At 36.4% G+C, this 19,266-nt stretch overlaps 1 protein-coding gene across 5 annotated transcripts in view; it reads left to right on the forward strand.

The window, feature by feature from the left end:
* PTPRM (protein tyrosine phosphatase receptor type M) overlaps positions 1-19,266 on the forward strand; it is a 437,605-nt gene that overhangs the window by 258,200 nt on the left and 160,139 nt on the right. For 4 of the 5 annotated variants that reach the window (XM_056483785.1, XM_056483787.1, XM_056483788.1 and 1 more), the window contains 2 exons: positions 5,979-6,252; positions 7,386-7,422. In XM_056483785.1, coding sequence (XP_056339760.1) covers positions 5,979-6,252; positions 7,386-7,422 — 311 coding nt within the window. Of the gene's footprint in view, positions 1-5,978; positions 6,253-7,385; positions 7,423-12,540; positions 12,616-19,266 lie in introns of all 5 variants that reach the window. The other variant, XM_056483790.1, reaches the window with a different exon arrangement.

The following is a 19,266-nucleotide window of genomic DNA, read 5'->3' on the forward strand; positions in this document are numbered from 1 at the left end:
TCTGAACATTATGTTCCTACAAGGGATTTTTTTTAAGCTTCTTCACCTTTTTTTAGAAGCTACACTGGAGAATGCTGTATTTTGCATAAAGCCCAGAAAATCTGATATACCAAATAAAACATCCCTGAAATAGGGGCAGCTACCTTTAACAGGATTCTTCACCATTAGTAGGTGTCCTGCTCCTAATGAAAAACTCTCTGGTCTTACCTCTAGTCTGCAGTTGAACCAGCATATTTGATAAAATATGCAAAGTGGTCACAGGGACAGTGGTCAGCAGGACAGGACTGCTATTCAGCTGGAATCTGTTCTAGAAATGACTGCACCCAGAGTATCTTTTATTCAGTGTATATTAGGTGTTGCTGGAACTCCTGACCCACTGGCAAAGCCTGTGTAGCTGTGATGGTGAGTCACCTGATAAATCAGGGGTTGTTCATCACCTTTGTTTAATCCACCTATAATAAATACACAGACTCTTGCACAGTAGGAGGAGAGTTAGTGGCAATTTATTGTAGCCTTTTTCTATTTGCCTGCTAACCATAAATTATTAATTCCTGTCCTTTAAAGAGTAATTTCCCTCTTCCATTTCAAGGTACATTACGTATGTATAATTACATATAATTTCTAGAACTGTAAAATTTGAAGTTACAGGATGAATTACAAGAATCTAGTGCAGTAGAAGGGCATGGAGCAATAGATATGTATCTCCAGTGTTAATCCATATAAATATAATACGACCATGTCAGAGACAACTGATGACAGAGATGAAGTTATGTTGCATATTATATTAAAAAACTGTCCAAAGGAGGTATTCTTTTCAAGAAGCAATGTTAGGCATAACACATTATGAGCAAATATACATGAAGTTTTAGATGCAAAACATGAGCAAAGTAAAAGTCTCAATGGCAGTAGAATTTTCAGCGTCTACAGAAGTTTTGCTGAAACTGTCTAGAGCCTACAAGCTGTGGGGAATCTTATGGTTTGAGCAATCAGGTTATTCATGGACTTAGAACTGAGATAATGAAATGGGGTTTGGGTTTGTTAATTTTACCTTCTGTTGGAACTGGTGTTTTAGTAGAAGAATGCAGTGAAGTGATTCTAGTATGCAGATAAATAGGGCTATGGGAATGAGTAACTGAAATAATTGTCAATATGTAGAGTAAGGGTTATTCTGTTGTTTGACTCTTTAAGCATTAAAACAAAGCAAGCATGCAAATCAAAATACAGAAATAGATCTATAAATAGCACCAGTTTCATATATTTCTAATAAAGCATGAACTTACAATAGTGAACAGACAATTTCAAATCAGGCTCAAGAGTGTCACCATAATAGTCTGCAAAGGCAGCCCAACAGTTAACACACCTGATCAGGGCACTCTTAGTGGACCTTAACAGCTTTGCAGGCTTTTTTTTTCCTAGGGGGAAAATAAATCAAAGATAAAAAGAAGAATTTGAAGAGATTTTAAACAGTTGAAGCAGGCCATGTGGAATAAGCAAGTTTTCTGTTCTCATTTTACAGCTGGATTTCTGAGACCCATAGTAGTGGATTGATTAGCCTAGGATCACACACAGCAGCTGTATTAAGGCTGGTAAATAAATTCAGATAGTCTTTGTGTATATTCAGTTCCTCAGGCTATCTCCTTTCTGTGAAATTAATTCTAAAAAATTTCTTTAATGCTTCAGTTATGTAAAGCATCAAGACTATATAAGAGTGACAAAATAGAGCTGACAGTTCGATAATGAAGTAATCAAGCTTGTTTTCACTTTGTTTGTAATTTGGAATTACTTTGGAATTAGGTGGGATTATAGACTAATAAGTTTCAATAAATGCCTAGATTGTACATGTTAAGGACTCCTGTATGAAGAATCCTGAAGTCCATATTTGCATCCAATAGGTCCTTCTTGGAAAGTTACTTTGTAACTTTGAGTGAGACTTTGATTAATTAAAATTTTATTTACTGCATTCGAGTAATGTGGAATAATGTCCTGATTCAGGAGGTTACCTAAACCCATCATTTCATGTAGTTAAGACTAGATATATACTTAAGTCTTCTTTGAAATTGTCATTTGTCTAAGTAGTCTGAGCATTTTTTATTACTGTGCTAATATGTTTTCATTCTGATTTCATGTCTCTTTTTCAACTCTGAAAAAATCAGTATATGTAGGAGACATTGACACACCATTCCAATATAAGCAATCCAAATTCAATAAATATCTGAGAGACCTGCTGTGTCTAATTTCTAATAAAATTTATTGTGTTCAGATATGAATCTCTGCATAATCATTTAAATTTGGAACTGGTTTGGAATTGTTAGAATTAAAATCAGTGTAAAAATAATGCAATTCTTTTTTTTTTCTTTTTCCATACACCTTTTTTAATCCCCAAATTTGAAGCATTTGAATCCTAGGTTAAAAGTAACTGCCATGTGTTCCTTTCTCAATGTAACAGCAAACTTCAGTCTATATAAAAATAAATTTTATATTTAATTTCCAAGGCATTCAAATTCTATAGTAGAATGGTGTGATGTCAATTATACTTAAATTGCATTTCTTTCCTTCAGAAAAACCAAGTCTAAATGCTGCTGATAACCAATATGCTTTTGGCACATTTCACTCTAGTGTAGAAACTTATTTTCTGGATTATAGATGGGAAGACTTTATTCTCTGAAATGTAGAGGTGTGGAAAAGGAATAATGCAACTTCAAACAAGCTGGAAATCTGACTAATACATAAGAGGAATTATAGAATCGTGGCACAGTGCTAGCTCAATTCACAGAGCTTGAACCCTTTTCAGAGTAGGCAGTCCAGCTGTTACATATTGAAGAAAGCAATATTAATTGTAAGAACTAGAGAAAGCTTTTGGATTATAATTGTAATTGGGGTAATTTTGTAAAATTCATTAGCAAGATGATCTCATCCATACAAATGTAAAAAGTATCGCTGGAAAATTCCGTCAGGTTTCCATTGACCCAGGTGCTCATAATGTGTTAATTTGCATCAGAGAAACAGCAGTGTGGAAATTGGCCAGCAGATAGGATTTAGTTATTTTTCATTAGCACTTGGACTTTGATGAAGGGGAACAGAAAAGAGTTGTTTGACCTTTCAGTGCTTAAATTATTAAAGAGCAAATAGATTTGAGGTCTAGATGCTTGCAAATCTAATTTGTCTTGTGGAGTAAGGATTAAAAGACATTTTGAGTTTGAAATTGTTCCAGTCAACTTACTTCTTTCTTTAAAGTATCTGAAAGTGAGTAAATGGAAGGCATCTAAAAGGTATACAAGGAGTATTGTTTGTAGTATAACTGTGTATGGACTTAGCACAGAAGGAGCATTTTAATGGCAGATTTGTTTCTGAAATGTCAACCATCTTTAACATTAATCACTGAGTGAAAAATTAGGAGAATCCTCATTTCAGACAGTACTGAAGCAGGTCCTGCTGTCTTATCTGGTCTGAAGTCCCTCTTACATTCAGGCCTGCTGCAAGAAAGAAGTAACTTAGTTTACTCTCCATCATGCTTTAGTGAAACTGAGGGTTTTTTTTACATTTGTTGCAGCATTAGGTAAGCGTATCCTACTTCACTACCTTGCAAGAATAAATGTTTACATCACCTTCTTCATTTTTTTTCCTATACTCCATTTAAGTTTGCAAATGGTATTTATTGTAGATTCTCTGCAAATTAATAGTTAGGGGCAGCAACATGCTGTCTTCAAAGTAACTTGGAATCCCAGTTCTAAGAAACTCTAGTTTGTTCTAGAAAATTAATTGTGAAAATCATGTCAAAAATTGATTTGTAAGAAAAAACCAAGATAGTAGTATAGATATTCCATGGCTAGTTTTTTTACAAATCAGTTCCCACAGGATCAAAGAAAGATTGCTGTGGATTGACCTTCATTTACTACTCAGTGTGGAATTAATCAACTAATGAAAATGTTTCTGCTTGATATGAAGCAGAATATCTCTGTTGCACAGAGCTGCAAAATGTACAGGCAGAAGCCTTCAAGTGAACCCTCAAGACATTTCTGTGTCCCTGGCTGTACTAAATGTATGCATAGTTAGATTTCTGCTTGAAGCTCAGCATTAAATTAAAACATTTAAATTTGAGTGTCCACTTTTAGATGTCTACGTGTGAGCTGAGTATTTAGTTATTGCAATCAATGGAGTCTGAGAAGCAATTAGGTTGACCTAAAAGTAGACACCTTCTTTCTGCTCAGTTCTGTGATAACTGTAGATGTGTAGACATCTTTGTGAAAGCAGATAGGTTTAAGTGTGTTAACATTAAAATAAAGTTCCACCATATTGAAAGTCTAAATCAGACAGAAGGAAAGGTATTGATTGCATTTGCAGTGTTAGCTTTCTGGGCATTTTTTGTGAGCATAGAAGTCCAGCATCTCTTACTGGAGATGCTAGATCTTAAAAATACAGTCATCAGGGTCTGTGGCACGTTCAGTAAGTCTGGTAAAAAACCACTCAGATGGTGAAGAAAATCAACATTTTCTGCCCCTTGGTAATATTTGTCTATGAAGGCTCAAAAGACTTTAAATGGTGGTGTCATGAAATTGAGAATTACTTGGGTTGGAAGGGACCTTTAAAGATCATCTAGTCTGACCTCCTGATGCATTGTCCTGATGTGGGACTCCTTCCCCTAGACCAGGTACTTGAAGTTCCTTCCATCCCTCCTGTCATTGGAAAGTCCATCCTCTTATTTCTAAACCAGATTTGCCTTCAGAAGGGAGGTATCCATAGCTGTGCAGGGATGTGAGCAAGCCAGTAAACCCTGATGGGTCCAGACTGAGATGATCCTGCAGAAGCTCAGCCCATGAGTCCCAGTACTTTGGGCAGAATCTTCTGTAAACATATTTCTCTAACTACAGATAACAGAAGAGTATCATGTCAGAAGACTCTGTGGATATTTAAGGAACTTCCTATGCAGAGATTGCTGGTCTTTATGAACTGTCAACTTGAAAGATCATAAATTGTTATTGGATGTAGATGATACGCACAATGTGGACAGGTTGCCACTTTGACATCAATTATTTAAACTGACTTGTTTACTGGGATCCAAGATTCTAGGAGACAAATACTGATTAAGAACCACTGGTCCCCAGCGAAGCAATAAACTTGTAAGCCAGTCCTCTTTAGAGACATGGGCTTCCCACATCACAAATTTAAAAGCACTGACTCAGTCTTTCAGAGCAACTGCAAGGGTATAATGATTACACTGTTTGCATATACAGCAGAAATTGCAATTTCTTTGTTCCTGTTTGAATGTCCATAGCACCTTTACAGTGGAGAGAGATGGACTGTTCTCTGTAGGTCCAGTATAGCAGAGACTGCAAGTGCAAACTGACTTGCTTTGCAGAATGCAGAAACTAAAAAAAAGGATTATCTATAAGATGTGTAAAAGTGCTTTGCTGAGTGATAATAACTTCCATCAAAAAGTGTTTTATACTTGCTCGGTCGATATGCCATTGAAATTTTACTTTGTGCTTTTGTAAACACAATCTCAACGGTTAAGCAAATACTGGTCCCTGTCTCTTTGTAATTTGTGTCTTCATTTTTATCTTAGTACTAATTTAATTTCATTTAGGCAACATGAACAGGTGAGAGAAGGGACTCTATAGCTCTATACTTGCTCTGGTGAACAAAATAATACTTAATTCCGTATTTTAGCACTGATTAAGCACACTCTTTCTGTACAAGAGTTTGAACAAGAAAAATGCTGTACATTCACTTGTGTGAAAAGCTGTGGTGTGTATGGCTAATATTGTTTTTCCAGAACAAAATAAATTAGAAAGCATGAATCTATTCCACAGATTTATACACCTGAATTTTAAAATTTCATTTTCTTCCCTTGTTCTTTGCTTTTAACAGTCCTTTTTTTCCAGTAAATATTGTTATGGTATTATGGTTTTAGGATGTTTTGACTGCCCAAATTTTAAAATAACCACTGTTTTTTTGTTCTTTCCTTTCTGCACTCTTAGTGTCTATCAGATCGTTGTTGAGGAAGAGCGCCCACGGAGGACCAAAAAGACAACTGAAATCCTGAAGTGCTACCCAGTGCCCATTCATTTCCAGAATGCCTCACTCTTGAATTCCCAGTACTACTTTGCTGCAGAGATTCCAGCCAATGGTTTACTAGCTGCTCAGCCTTTTACTATTGGTGATAACAAAACCTACAGTGGTTTCTGGAATACTCCTCTTCTTCCTCATAAGAGCTACAGCATCTATTTTCAAGCTGCTAGCAGAGCCAATGGGGTAGGTCTTGCAACATGATTTTGTACAATGTTTGTGTAAATAAATGATTGGCATCAACTAGCAGGATGCCCAATTTAGTTGCTAATGAGAAAATGAAGTAACCGTGAAATTTAACACACTGAGTTTAAAAAATAACAGTTTTCCTAACACAATATTGCTTAATGATTAAAGGTTACAGGAAAGAGGAGGGGAAAACCACACATTTTGTCAGTAGTGAGCAGGCAAAGTAGTGTGTTACCATTCTGTCTTATTAGCTGAAAGCTGTCTGGTGCTGTGTTTGACTGGCTTTTTTTCTTCCTTTTTGTTTTTTTCTTGCTTTGAACAAGAAAATGTGATTTCTTTCGTTACGTTTAAGCCAAACGCAATTGTGGATTTTAGCACATCTGTCTTGGCATGTCCAGTCCTGTTACCTTAGTTTGTAACATCTTGATCTCCCTTTTTCTCATTTGGTTGCCCTGATTGAATTAGGAATCACTTTCCTTTTTTTTTTTGTCCCTTTCTGCAAACAAATTAAAAAGGAAAAGAAAAAACTAGTAGATGGAATTGAAATGAAAAGCGTGTAAAAAAGATCCTCACAGATCATGTTTCATCAGACTAATTCTTCCTGGAATTGTTTTTCATTTCCTGGACAGACCTACCCAGAGCCTTTCAATTCTTGATAAGCTTTGGCTGTCTGTGCTGACAGCCTGGAAATGTTTTCTGCCAGAAACCATAATGGTCCCTCGTTCACAGTGCACCGACAGTGCACAAATGTGAAACACCATTGATTATTTTTTCTTTCTAAGGTTGTCTAACATGATGCCTCAAACTATACTTTCTGTAAGAAAAAGAAGAATCTCCCAAGGTCATTATGTTGCCAGATTTAAAAAGCTGAGCACTTGCCTGTGTTCCTGAGAATATCTTTCACATTTTCTACTTTCAGAGGAATCTTAAGTGAAATGTTTACATTCCATACCCAAGCAGTGTTTGTCCATATTATGAATATACTTTGGAGTTAGCTAATAAGCAGTTAAATATGGAATGAGACACACTCTGCTCTGACATTTTATCAGTACTTTTAAGAATAGAATTATGGATGACTTTCTCTGTCTAGAAACACAAAGTGTGACCTTTTTCCTCTTTATTTGACACAGGAAACTAAAATTGACTGCGTCAGGGTAGCCACAAAAGGTATGTTTGTATTATGTCATGTATTCTGTACTTCACCTTGTTGACCTTCCTTTCACATGGTGTTTGGAAACTTCCAGAAGTGTTTATATTGCTAAAACAGATCACTAAACATATGACAGAATTTTCATAGAATCATTTGCATCCTTAGCTGAGATTTAAAAAATTTGTTTGTTTGTTTGTTTGTTTTTAATCATAAATTAATTAATTACTTTTGATTTTCTGCTTTAACGCAGGGCTTTTAAAATATATTCTCTGGATTTTTATATGATCTCACAATAAATATTTCATACTTACATACATACATACAGATATATATATATATATAGTAGAATTGTAAAATTGCCAATTACAGAGTACATACTAGCTGCCTATGCATTCATAGTGAAAAATTGCCCCTTATTTGTAAGCAATTACCTTAACTTAATTGCTGTATAAAAGAGAAGTGGAGAAATCATATTCTTCATTTTAATGAGACAGATCAGCTATATTTACTCGACTATCAGCACATGATACTACCATTTGTGAGATAAATATGTATAATTGAGACAGTACTGGCTATAGGTTTTGTCTCCAAACAGGGAAAGATAAACAGGCTGCTGATCTGTTTATCTTAGGGGGCAAGGTCTATCTGTGATTATCTTTGTAGTATCACTTTTTTAGTACCTTTAACTGGCAACTTAAAAGCCTGAACAAGAAGTGATGGACTAGTACAATTTACTTGGAGATTGTAGTAGAGGAACAGGAAAGAATGTGCTGATGTAAGAACAGGTAACACCACCTGGCAGTTTGGGCACCTGGCAAGAGCATGAAACAAAAACTGCTTCATCCCTATACCTTGCAAGACATTGTGCTTGTCTCAGTGATTATCCCTAATGGAACTGATTCCACCATGATTTCCTTTACATGTAGACTTCACACTTCCATCACCACCTGTAAGTCTAAATGGGTTGGATAAGAATGTAATTACTTAAAAGTAACAGAAATGTTATCATAAAATTACTCTTGTTGAAAGTTTGGACACACTCTAATATGACAAATACGTTTTTATGCCTTTTCGAACTGATTCCTGGCTTCTTTTCTTTTCCCAACCCAGGGAAGTAGTTTTAATTTTAATTTACTAACTGACTGCTTACTAATCCATAGAAATCTTTCAAATATCTGAACTGAACCCAAATATAATACAGATGAGAGATTAATTCCAGATGCAAGTGAAATTCTGTATTGTTTTCAAGTAGCTTCAGAGATATCAGAAGTGAGCTATGTTGCATCAGAAATCCTAATAGATGATTAGAGGAATGGATTTTAAATTTTTTCAAGATTTGTATTCCTGCTCACTAATGGATGTTCAACTATTTAAATTACTTGACTGAAAGTTTTTACTCTTATCATTTGAGAAGCGAGGGTAACTTTGTGGATTGGAATAGCTCCCATAGCAACAAGCTACTTTGAGCTAACCCATTTGGCAATGGAGATGTGAGAAATGCAGCTTTTATTTTAAACAAATCTCCCTACATTCCTGTTTTGAAAGCATGTTTCAGATTTTTTCATAATAAAATAATGTTAGAGGTTGTTGTGGGGACTTTGTTTTTTTGAAACCAGAGGTATCCTTGATGGTATTTATAGTCCCTGGTGCAAAATTTTCCTGGGAGCTACTGATTTCCATTATTTTAAACTGAATGCTTGTATTATATTTCTAATCTACTAATTTAAAAAAATTAAATTGAGACCATGACATATTTTAATATGGTATTAAAAGTAGCTGTCTGCACAGCTCCAAAGGGACCTAACAGAGGTACTTAAGGGAAAAGCAGAATTCTCTGCCCCCTCTGGACCTCCCAAATTCAGGTTAGAAAAAAGCCAGCAAAAATGCTCTATGTCTGTAGACCAGAAATCACTGTATACCTGCACTGGGACAAGACATAAAATTGTGCTCTCCTCTCCTGTTCAAGCCCTGCAAACAGCTCAGTGCAGCTCAGTACATTCACATTGTTTGTAGCCCAGCAAGCAATGGCTGCTCGGACCACTCTGTCAGATTTCTGAGACTAGCACCATTTTCCCCTGAGCTTTGAGACTACTGTGTAGCTACAGACAGTAAGCTACTTAAGCTCTGTGTGCTTGTTATGTCCATCTATTTATGTGCTCTAGTGCTCCTGACAAATAAGATTGGGAATGCTCTCCAGTGCTACATCTAATTTCACATACTAGGAGCATTCCTGAAATAGTCGTAGTCTGGGTTTCTCTTATCTTCAGAAGTTCAAGTTTGGTGGGTTTTAAAGCTAGAGAGGAAGTGCTTTAGGCCATTCATGTATAAAACTGGTGCAATCTTCTTTTGAATTCATGTCTGATCCTGAAAATACTTACAGCCTTGTGTTGGCCATTGGAATTAGTAAACACACTGTAGATTTTACTGTGTGTGTGACAATGCTTTCACAGAATCACAGAATATTCTGAATTACAAGATATCATCAAGTCCAGCTCTGAAGTGAATAGCCCACATGGGGATTGAACCCACAACCTGAGTGTTCTTAGCACCATGCTCTGACCATCCAGGCCCTAATCAAGTCAATTGTGTACCTAATTTTGGACACAGAATAATCTCATTGACTACTTCACAACTCTTCCATCTTAAAGTAGACATGTAAGTATTTGACTGGATAAAGGCCTGTGCCATTCCTAGGATCAGAGCCATTCCTAGGATGAAGGTCACTCAAGACAACTATCAAGCTGCTCCACTGAGCCAACTGAGATTGGCCAAGCCACCTCATTGTGGTTAGCCTGTTTGAAGCCTGCCCTAAGGACCAATATGGACATTCAGGACATGTCATGAGCGGAGCTATGTCACTTGCTAATTATATTTCCTTTAATTATCTCATCTCCAGATAAATAAAGTTGTTGGTGCCCTTAAGACCTTCTTAAGATCAGTGAGAGCTGGTTTTATCCCTGTCATGCAGTGTTCATTCCATGGCCCACCATACACTTTTTAATTTTTTGTTAAAATAAAAATATGTAACTGTAATATAAACATAATTTTCATGTCCCAGATCCAGCAGAACTGTTCTGTACCTTGAGTACACTTTTTCCTCCTGTTGATGGCAGCAGGAATAATGCATGTGCTTTACTGTCAAGCATGTGCTCAACTGGCAGACACTAAACCTTGTTGCTGTGTTAGAGACCAAGTGCAGCAGATAGCTTATTATCATATTGACAGGTTTCCTGTTAGACAAGCCTGTCTCCAGAAAAGTGCAGCCTAATTCTGCTGGGTCAAATGCATGTCTGGGGTCAGGAGCTAGATAATACTTCCTCATTCCATCAAGTATATTTTAAACAACCTCAATTTGTACCCTTTTAAAAATGATCTTGTTTTATGACCATTACATTTTTGCAAACGGAACCTCTGTTAAAAGTGTTCTTTTAGAGATCATATAAAAATCCTGATTGCAGTGATTGCAAGTATAAATTAGGATGAGAATGTTTGATTTTGTAGAGCTGAAAATTCTCCTTCTGCTTCTGATAAAGTCAGAGGAAGCCTTTGCCACTGACTTTGTTAGTAGAAGGATCATACAGCACAATATTATGATGTGGAGTCTCCTGATCTCAGTTTTCTGTAGAGAAAGGCTTCTGGGACCTCTGTGACTATTTGGTGTATATACAAATGGGGAGACTGCAGGGTTTCCACTCCCATTATTTTTGACAAGATAATTAAACAAACAAACAAACAAAAATCAGGAATAGCTTTTTGTACCAGTGGTAATAAAGGTTGTCATATATTGCTTGAAATATGGCTTTCATATTCCTACTCTTTCTTCAAGCTAAATGACTGTAAAATCTCAACAGACTAAGTTGAAAACATTCCAAAACTCCTCCAAGTCTATTACTATCAACTTTGTGGTGGTTTGTGATTTATATTGAGACTGTATTTCCTGATATAACTTACAATGCTGTCTGGATAGAAACATCTTGATTATCTCCTAGGAATGCAGTTCTCAAGAGGGAGGCATCATTGTTCTAATTTTGCAATATTGGAAGGCTTTCATTAATTATGAGAGAGAAAAGGATTTTATAATATTTTAAATCCAATAGCAACAGTACTCTAGAAGCTACTATCAACACTGCATTTCAGTGTTGCAGAGGGATATTTCAAAATATTATGCAGCAGCAGTTTTGAGTTTAATTGTCTGCAGATGGTAGATGATCTATTTTCCTCTCTCGCTGCCACATTTCTAATAGCACCCAGGCTGTTCTATGTAAATGAGTGATCTTTCATATAATTTTGTCCTTAATTTTCCAATATTTTTTCTTTGCATCATTCTCCAGCTGCATCATGTTGGATCTGACCTTTTAATTTTTTTTATATTCCTTAATATATATGTATCACAGCTTGCTTAACCATTTAGAGGCAATCATAGAACTGCTGGAAAACAAAGAAATAACAGATTTTATTAATGTGAGCTATGGTAATAGTTGTCTGTAGCAGACAGTGGTTGTTACAGCTCTGTCAGAAAAGTCTGGATATTTCAGGACACAAACAAGTTAGGGTTTTCAGCTTTTTTTTGTGAACTTGAGACTCAGACCTGGGACAGTTACACACATAGCTAATTAAAAGTGTGCCCACTTTCCGCTGTCATTCTCTGTATGCTGAACATTAAGTGCATGTGTAGTGTGCGCATTTTTAGAACAGCTCAAAAATGCTTTACATAAAAATTATCTTTTCAAGATTGTTGGAAAAATGTAGTATTATGAAATAGGAAAATAAAATGGAACTAGCTCAAATTACTTGGAGAAGTTCTTATTGGAGTAATCTGAATAATTAGCTTGTTTTCACCCAGAAATCTTAGTGCTGTGACCAGCAGAGCTGAAGAGTCTCCAGTTTCCTCAAATGCAGTAAATAATGTGCTTTGAGTCCTTTCCCTGAATGAAAGCCACCCATCACAGTTTACTAATTTGCAGAATAACCAGACTAACAACTGAAGATTAAAAGGAACTTGTGGGAGTTTTTTGCTTTTTATTTGTGAAGTTCAGACAATAAATGACTGACCAAGATTCTTCTTGCTGGCGTAGCTTCAGTCTGGCTTTTTTTTCCCTCGTGCATGCTGACCTGGACCTCTTCCTTTGCCTTAGCTGCGATAATCGTGACTCAGCTTACAACACCATACATTCGCATCGCCCCTGCCGCAGGCGACGACCAGCTAACAGGTCAGACCTTCAACACAGACAAGTCATCGTGCCCATTCTGTCTCTCTTTCCTTGGCTCCTTTCCCTTCTTCTCTGCTCATATTCGGTTTCTTTCTGTTCATCCTTTCTTCCTCAGCTCCATTAAGTTCTGTGGTGTGCCTGGCACCAGAACCTGCACACACGTCCCTGTACGTACAACTCCGCTGCATGTGCCCATTGTGTGTGTGACCTGTGGAATGTTCCTTCAAGCCTGATGTTGTAAAGAGATCTCATCTTGCTCCATCCATAAATTAAATGGAAGTTTGATATGTATCTGTGTACCTGTTTGGTTTGGGTTTTTTCTGTTATTAGATCAAGACACAAGAATTTCTAAATAATTTAGACTCAAGTGTTGCATGTGCAATTTAGGACAAAGATCTAGTGTTAGTGGGTTCAGGTTTTTTCTGTTTAATGGTAGGAAGATCATGTTTTCTGACAAAATTTCAGTATGAAAGAGATTAAAATAAAGAAAATAGATTCCTTTTTATTATGTCATACATGATTAAAATAAAACAACCTAGCATGTGACATATGATAATAAGCAAGACTTAAGGATTTAAAATCTAATTGTCAAAGTAAACTCAGTATTTAAGTGGAACCATTACTAGGCCGTATGTGGCTTGAAAGATGGCTCAGAATATGTCAGAAAACCTTTATGAAACCTGGGGAAATTATTGATTTTGTCAGAAAAAAACCCCATGCCTAAAACCTTTCAGGGATTTGCAAACATTTTTATTTTCAAACAGAACCAAAGAGCATTAAAAACTCTAGAACCTGAAGTGATGAAATATCTAAGGGGGGAAGTAAACTTAGTCTGCCAGCTTTTAGTGTGTGATAAAATCGTTGCCTTTTTGAAGAACACTGGCATAGTTCCTTGGAAGGCACTTTGTTACCATGTTGCTATCAGGGTGTCTAAGAGAGTTCAGATGTCTGGTATCTGGATACTGCTACAGTCAATAAGAGGCAGTTAAATGATTCAGTTCAAGATAAGAGGATTAGTGACATGTCTGCTGTAACTTTTAATTCTGGGGTGTGTGTTATAATAGCAAAGCTGAGTGATCCATAATGGCCAAGTGACCTTGTCAATCAAGACAAAATTGCTGCATGTATACTTTGATTTTGTAATAACTTATGAACTAACCAGAATAACATACTTATATGATGCCATTAAGTAGCTTGTTCTTGTTGCTGATGCTTGGCAGAAGTGTCTGCATACATTTTTATACCTCAGTTATTTTTTTACTTGACAATTCAAATAAAGCATTGAAGAGACTGGATCTCTTCCATATCCTTGAATTTCGACAAGTTTTGATTTCTTCATCACAGGATTCAAATAAGCTTCTATATTTTTCCATGTGGAGATTGAAATGTTTCTCTTCTCTTTTCTTTTTTTAATTTGTTTCAATGCAAAACTGAGTAGCAATAGGTAACACAGGAGAAATGCCTGTTCCACAAGAAGGAGATGGCTACAGTGAGAGAAAGGAGATATGGTGGGCATAGGATAGCTGGCAAAGTGTTTATTTCATTGTTTTGTCCCTGGTGGCATTGTCGGTCTGTGGGTGTCTGTCAGATCTGTGAATTTTGTTTCCTTTTTTTTTTTTTCTTAAAAAGAAAATAAAAAAGTTCTACCAGAATCTAATTTTGTAGTGAAAAAGAAAGTATCAAATTATACCTGCCAACAGCATTTATAGTTATCTGTGAAATGTATTAGAAAGCCTTTGAAATATCCTCATCATCTTCCCAACCCCATCCATGTTTGAAAGACTGTGCTCAAAAGGAAAGAAACATCTTCCAACTGCAATAATGAGCAAGGGAACCTCACCCAGCCCACATGGTTATCCCATGACAGCAACAAGAATTCCTGTTTCTCCAGGGAGACATCCTGTCTAGGGGTCCTTAGGGCAGCTTTTCAGCTTCGGGGAAGTACAGCAGTAGTGGGATCTGCAGTATCTGTGAGAAGCACAAAGGTTTTCTTAAAGTTTACAGAAACTGGACCACACATGAGGGAGCTGGGAGTGATACATATTGTCCCCACATTTTTCTCCTGTAAATTTCAAGAAGGAAAGGATTTACTTGTGAAAGGGTTTGTTTATGTGAAAGAATAAGGCTGTTTCTAACTGTAGTTACCACAAGCCCTACAGCTGTAACTGTTAAGTGTCACTTAGCATTTTCTGTTCAGTGCTGTCTCCTCACTTCTTTGCTCAGAATCAAAGTAATTACATTTGAGATCAAGAAATTACTTTCAACTTTCAGCATTTGAGGAGATACATAAGCAGCAGGGGGAAGGTCAAGGATGGCATTTTTGGGTTTCTTTACATTGGAATTTGATGCTTCTTGCATAATGAAAATTTAAAATCTTGGCTGCATTTCTGAATACTGTTACCAAATTTGAAAGGTCTTCCTCTTCACAAATACCATGATAATACAGCTCAGCTTTCAAGCCAATTCTGCTTGCACTCATTTTCTCCATCCTCGTCATCAACTCGTCTTGCCTATTACTGGTGCAGTTTACAAACAATGCATTATTTATTTCTCTTTGTCCTTCCTTTCTCCTTCCTTTTTCACATAAAAATAACAGGTCTTCCATTTATAGGATTACCAGCTAGTTGCCCTAAATATCTTGACAGCCACTCCAGGTTGCCTTTGCAGCCTGTAGCAAAGAGAACTTTTCCTTGCAGTTGCATTTAAATACCTACAGTGTAGTTGAGTTATAGCATAAGATAACCTAGTGTAAAAAAAAGTGTGTGATTTTCACTCTTAGAAGCCAAAACAGGGAAATCAGTGTTGTTAGTCAATACATTATTATCAGTGATCCAATAACTTAGTACCTAAGAAATTCAAATTTGGGGGATAGTGTTTAGCTTTCAGTATAACCTTACAAAAAGTAACTAACTTGAAATCCACTCAACTGACTCTGTCCTTCATCAGACAGGGAGAATATTTAACTATCTTACACCTATCTGGGAGGAAAAACCACTATGTATACATGAAGCATAGTAGTAGTCATGATACTCCCTCCATGTTTTCTTAACAAATACAGCTTAACATACAGTTGAAATAATGTAGAATGTTATCAAAAAACCACATACAAATGTGACTGTGTGATCTTAACTTCAAAGCTGGATAACCATCTTTTTGAGAAAGACTGAAATCATTTGCAGTTTGTTTCAGTATTTCATAAGAGACACTTCATCTAATAGGTTTAAATTGGCCATATTTGGTATTCACTTGGCCCTCATATATTTTGTTCTCAGCATTTTGATAAAATAGCATGCTTGGAATCATGATTAGGGTGTTCATTCTGTGAGGCATTTTTTAATTGTTGAAATATGTCTGAGCTACTTGTATTTAAATTAAAGTATTTCCATTTGTGATTTAGTGGAGCAGCCACTACTTCACTGGATATTATTAAGACTGATTTCCATAGAATGCCCTTTTTACGACCCGTTGTTAATTACACATCCAGCTGCAAGAGAGAGCTCTGTATTGGACATTCTTAATACATGAAATTCTTGGTGCAAATCAAATGCAGCAAGATCTGCCAGGAGTTTTGTAAAGTAACTAATACTTAACAATTGGGAAGTTGTCTTTTTTTAAGATGAGGCAAAAGCTTAAAATTTAATTTTTTTTTAATCCTCCCCACCTTAAGGTCTAGATGACCACCATGTTATATAAACAAGTTAAAAGCAGTCATATAATAATCCCAGTTGGTTGCTTCTCCCTTATGAAGTTAGCACCATAATAAGTTATGCCCATTTCTTAAGATGTGCATTCACTACATAGCAAGATTCTGTTCTCAGCCCTTCCACTGGAAAAGTGAAAAAAATAAACTGAAATCTTTCATTGATTAAATCACAACTTTTTGGAATTCTTTTATGTCAAAGGATTTATTCCAGTTTTCTACTGCATTACTGAAAACAGTGTTTTTATTAACACAAAAACCAACAGCATAAATTTGAGGAGTGCTTTGCTATTTATCTCGAATGTTTTGCTTTACTGTGCATCTGAGGTGCAACAACATGTGCTGGACAGCCATTCACATTCATGTTTTCTCCATCCTGAGCCATGTAACATTGATTTAGATGTATTCTGACTTGCTAAAACTTGAAGTGCTATTTTGGGCAATGTAGAACCCACGATTTCCAAGTTGAGACAATTTTCTAGTTGTGTCTGTAATAGCAAACCTATGTGCAGACATGTCTGTCTGCAGGCTCAATACACTATTTTAGAAGTTTATTCTTCTCTTGATACTTCTGGACAACATTTGCATCAGTTGGAGTTGTGGATAGTTATCCAGGGGAGAATAAGCACCTGTGTGCTGTAGTGTCAAAGCCATACTGCAGTGCTGTTGCAAGGTCAAATGGCAGGGAAAGCAGAATGAGAATGGATCTGACTCTCCAAAGTGAAATTCTAAGCCTGTTTTTATGTGATGGCCCCAACAATTGTTGTACCAGTTGTTCAAGGATTCTGGTCCTCTTCCTCAGTTGGGCAGAATGCAAAACAAGGAAATGTTCCTACTTTCTGCAGCACTGGCTGAATGCATTTCAATGGGCTGGAGTGTCATTTGTGATTTATTGCCCATTTTTGTTCTTTTATGTGTTATATTTGTCATTTTTGCAGTGACAGTTTCATCTATAAAACAGTATAGTTACAAGAAAATGTTAAGAGGATACAGGAGTGCCATGGGAGCTGCTGTTTCCTTTTCTGCTTTTTATTTCCCTTAGTACATTACAGAGTCAAATGTCAGGTTTTCTGTAAGACAGTGCAGCCAAAGCATCTGTGCTTTTAAGCATAAGTACATTTTCCACAGAGCAACTGAAGAGCTAAAATTAACCAATAAGACAAAGAAGGTCTAAGAAGGATGCTAATAACATTTCACAAATGGTGAAATAACCCGTAATACAAATACAAGCCTTTGCCATTTGTACACAATAAAGAGCCCAATGATTAGAAGTCAGTTATCAGTCTGATTATATTAGTCATATTAAGCACTCCACTTATGTTTTAAAATAACAGTTCCTTTAACATTCTCTGGAAGTGAGACCCTTCCAGCTGCCCTGTGTAGGTGGGAGAATAGGGAGGATAAGCTGCAGAGGATCACATCAGCAGTTTTGCTCTGGCCATTGATGCTTTTGGTTGGCCAAGGGGGCGTGGGATCTTCAGCTGTCCTGGCACTGCATCGCCAGAGCCAGCATGTTACAGACATGGGACAGGAACAGCTGGAGAAGGTCCCATGAACTAGCAGAAAATATCAACCTTTCCCTACCCTTTGGCAAGGACAAGTAGCCTAATCAGGTATGTTTTCCACTTTAGAAACAGTTTGTCTTTTATTCAGAGAAGTTAAAAAGTTGGTTGCCACAGAATTAATCGTCGGACATTGCAGGACCTGTGTTACATCCCCCAAGTACAAAACCAGTCTGGAAGTCTGAGCTTCCAATACATACCTGAGAGAAGAATATGGTTCCAAGTGTCTAATATCTCTTTCATGAAGAGAGTCATCCAAATTTAATGTAAGCCACTGAAGATGGGTCTGTTTGGTTCATCCTAGCTTGAAAAGTAATCTCTTCTCTTAGTAATGTGTGATCTTCATGTCAGGATATCTGTGAGGCTGTTTGAGGTTGGGCTGGGAGGAGAGGAAGCTTTTCTTAATCTCATTACAGAGGATGGAAGCATAAAACCCATTCATGAAAGTAATGATATGAATAAAATGACCAGGATAAATTCTTAACAAACTGAAGGAATCTCTGCCATCTGTTTAGTACTGGTACTGGTCAGTATCACACCTACTTCAAAATATTTCAACATCTGCAATGTCCAGAGAAGCAGAAAGCTTAAAACAATGCAAAAATACCAGTAGGCAGTTTTTAGAACATAGCTGTCATATAGTGTATTATTTCATTTCTGTATAGGAAAAAAAAAAAAAGCCTCTGATTTTTAGAGTTGAAACAGAACATACCACAGTGAAAAATTAAGGAGAGACCAAGGAAGACAAAGAAACTAAGAGATACAAGAAGTAACTAAAAAAACCTGTGAATTTCAGTGTTTTTTGAAACATTACAGTTTTTGACTGTATTCATAAAATGCTAAGCAATTTTGAATTCTAAGTTGAAATAAAATATGCGACCAGTTGTAGTTAAAATAATCTGTAGTTCTTGAAATCTGCAAATCTGGTGTTTGTACCACTGGAGAATTTGTCAAATGTTTAAGGCTATATTATATGGATTGCTTCTGCTTTAATGTATAGGCAAACATTCAAATGTGTTACAGTTAAACAGAGTAGTGCAGCAAAGAGGAGAGTAGTACTGTCAACTTTAACCAAAAGTGACAGAACATACTATGTTGGGCAAAATAATGTTTCAACAATTCACTCAGTTTAGTTTCCTTGAAATAACTCAAATCTTAGTAAGTACCTAAGCTACATTTGTCTGCTTGGAGTAGCAGTTCAACACTGTGCAAGCCATAACTGTAGTTATTGTCTAGTTTTTAACACCTTCTTCAGACAAAATATAGAAGATGTTCTTTTCTGCCATAATGGGAGTTTGACTGCAAGAACCAATGGTTTTAGAGCTCTGAGAAAGGCACTCAGGTGAATCTGTGCATTTTCGAGTCTCCATTTTTCAAAAATTTTGAATT

The sequence above is a fragment of the Oenanthe melanoleuca genome, chromosome 2 (genome assembly GCF_029582105.1).
Source record: "Oenanthe melanoleuca isolate GR-GAL-2019-014 chromosome 2, OMel1.0, whole genome shotgun sequence".
Taxonomy (NCBI): Eukaryota; Metazoa; Chordata; class Aves; order Passeriformes; family Muscicapidae; genus Oenanthe; species Oenanthe melanoleuca.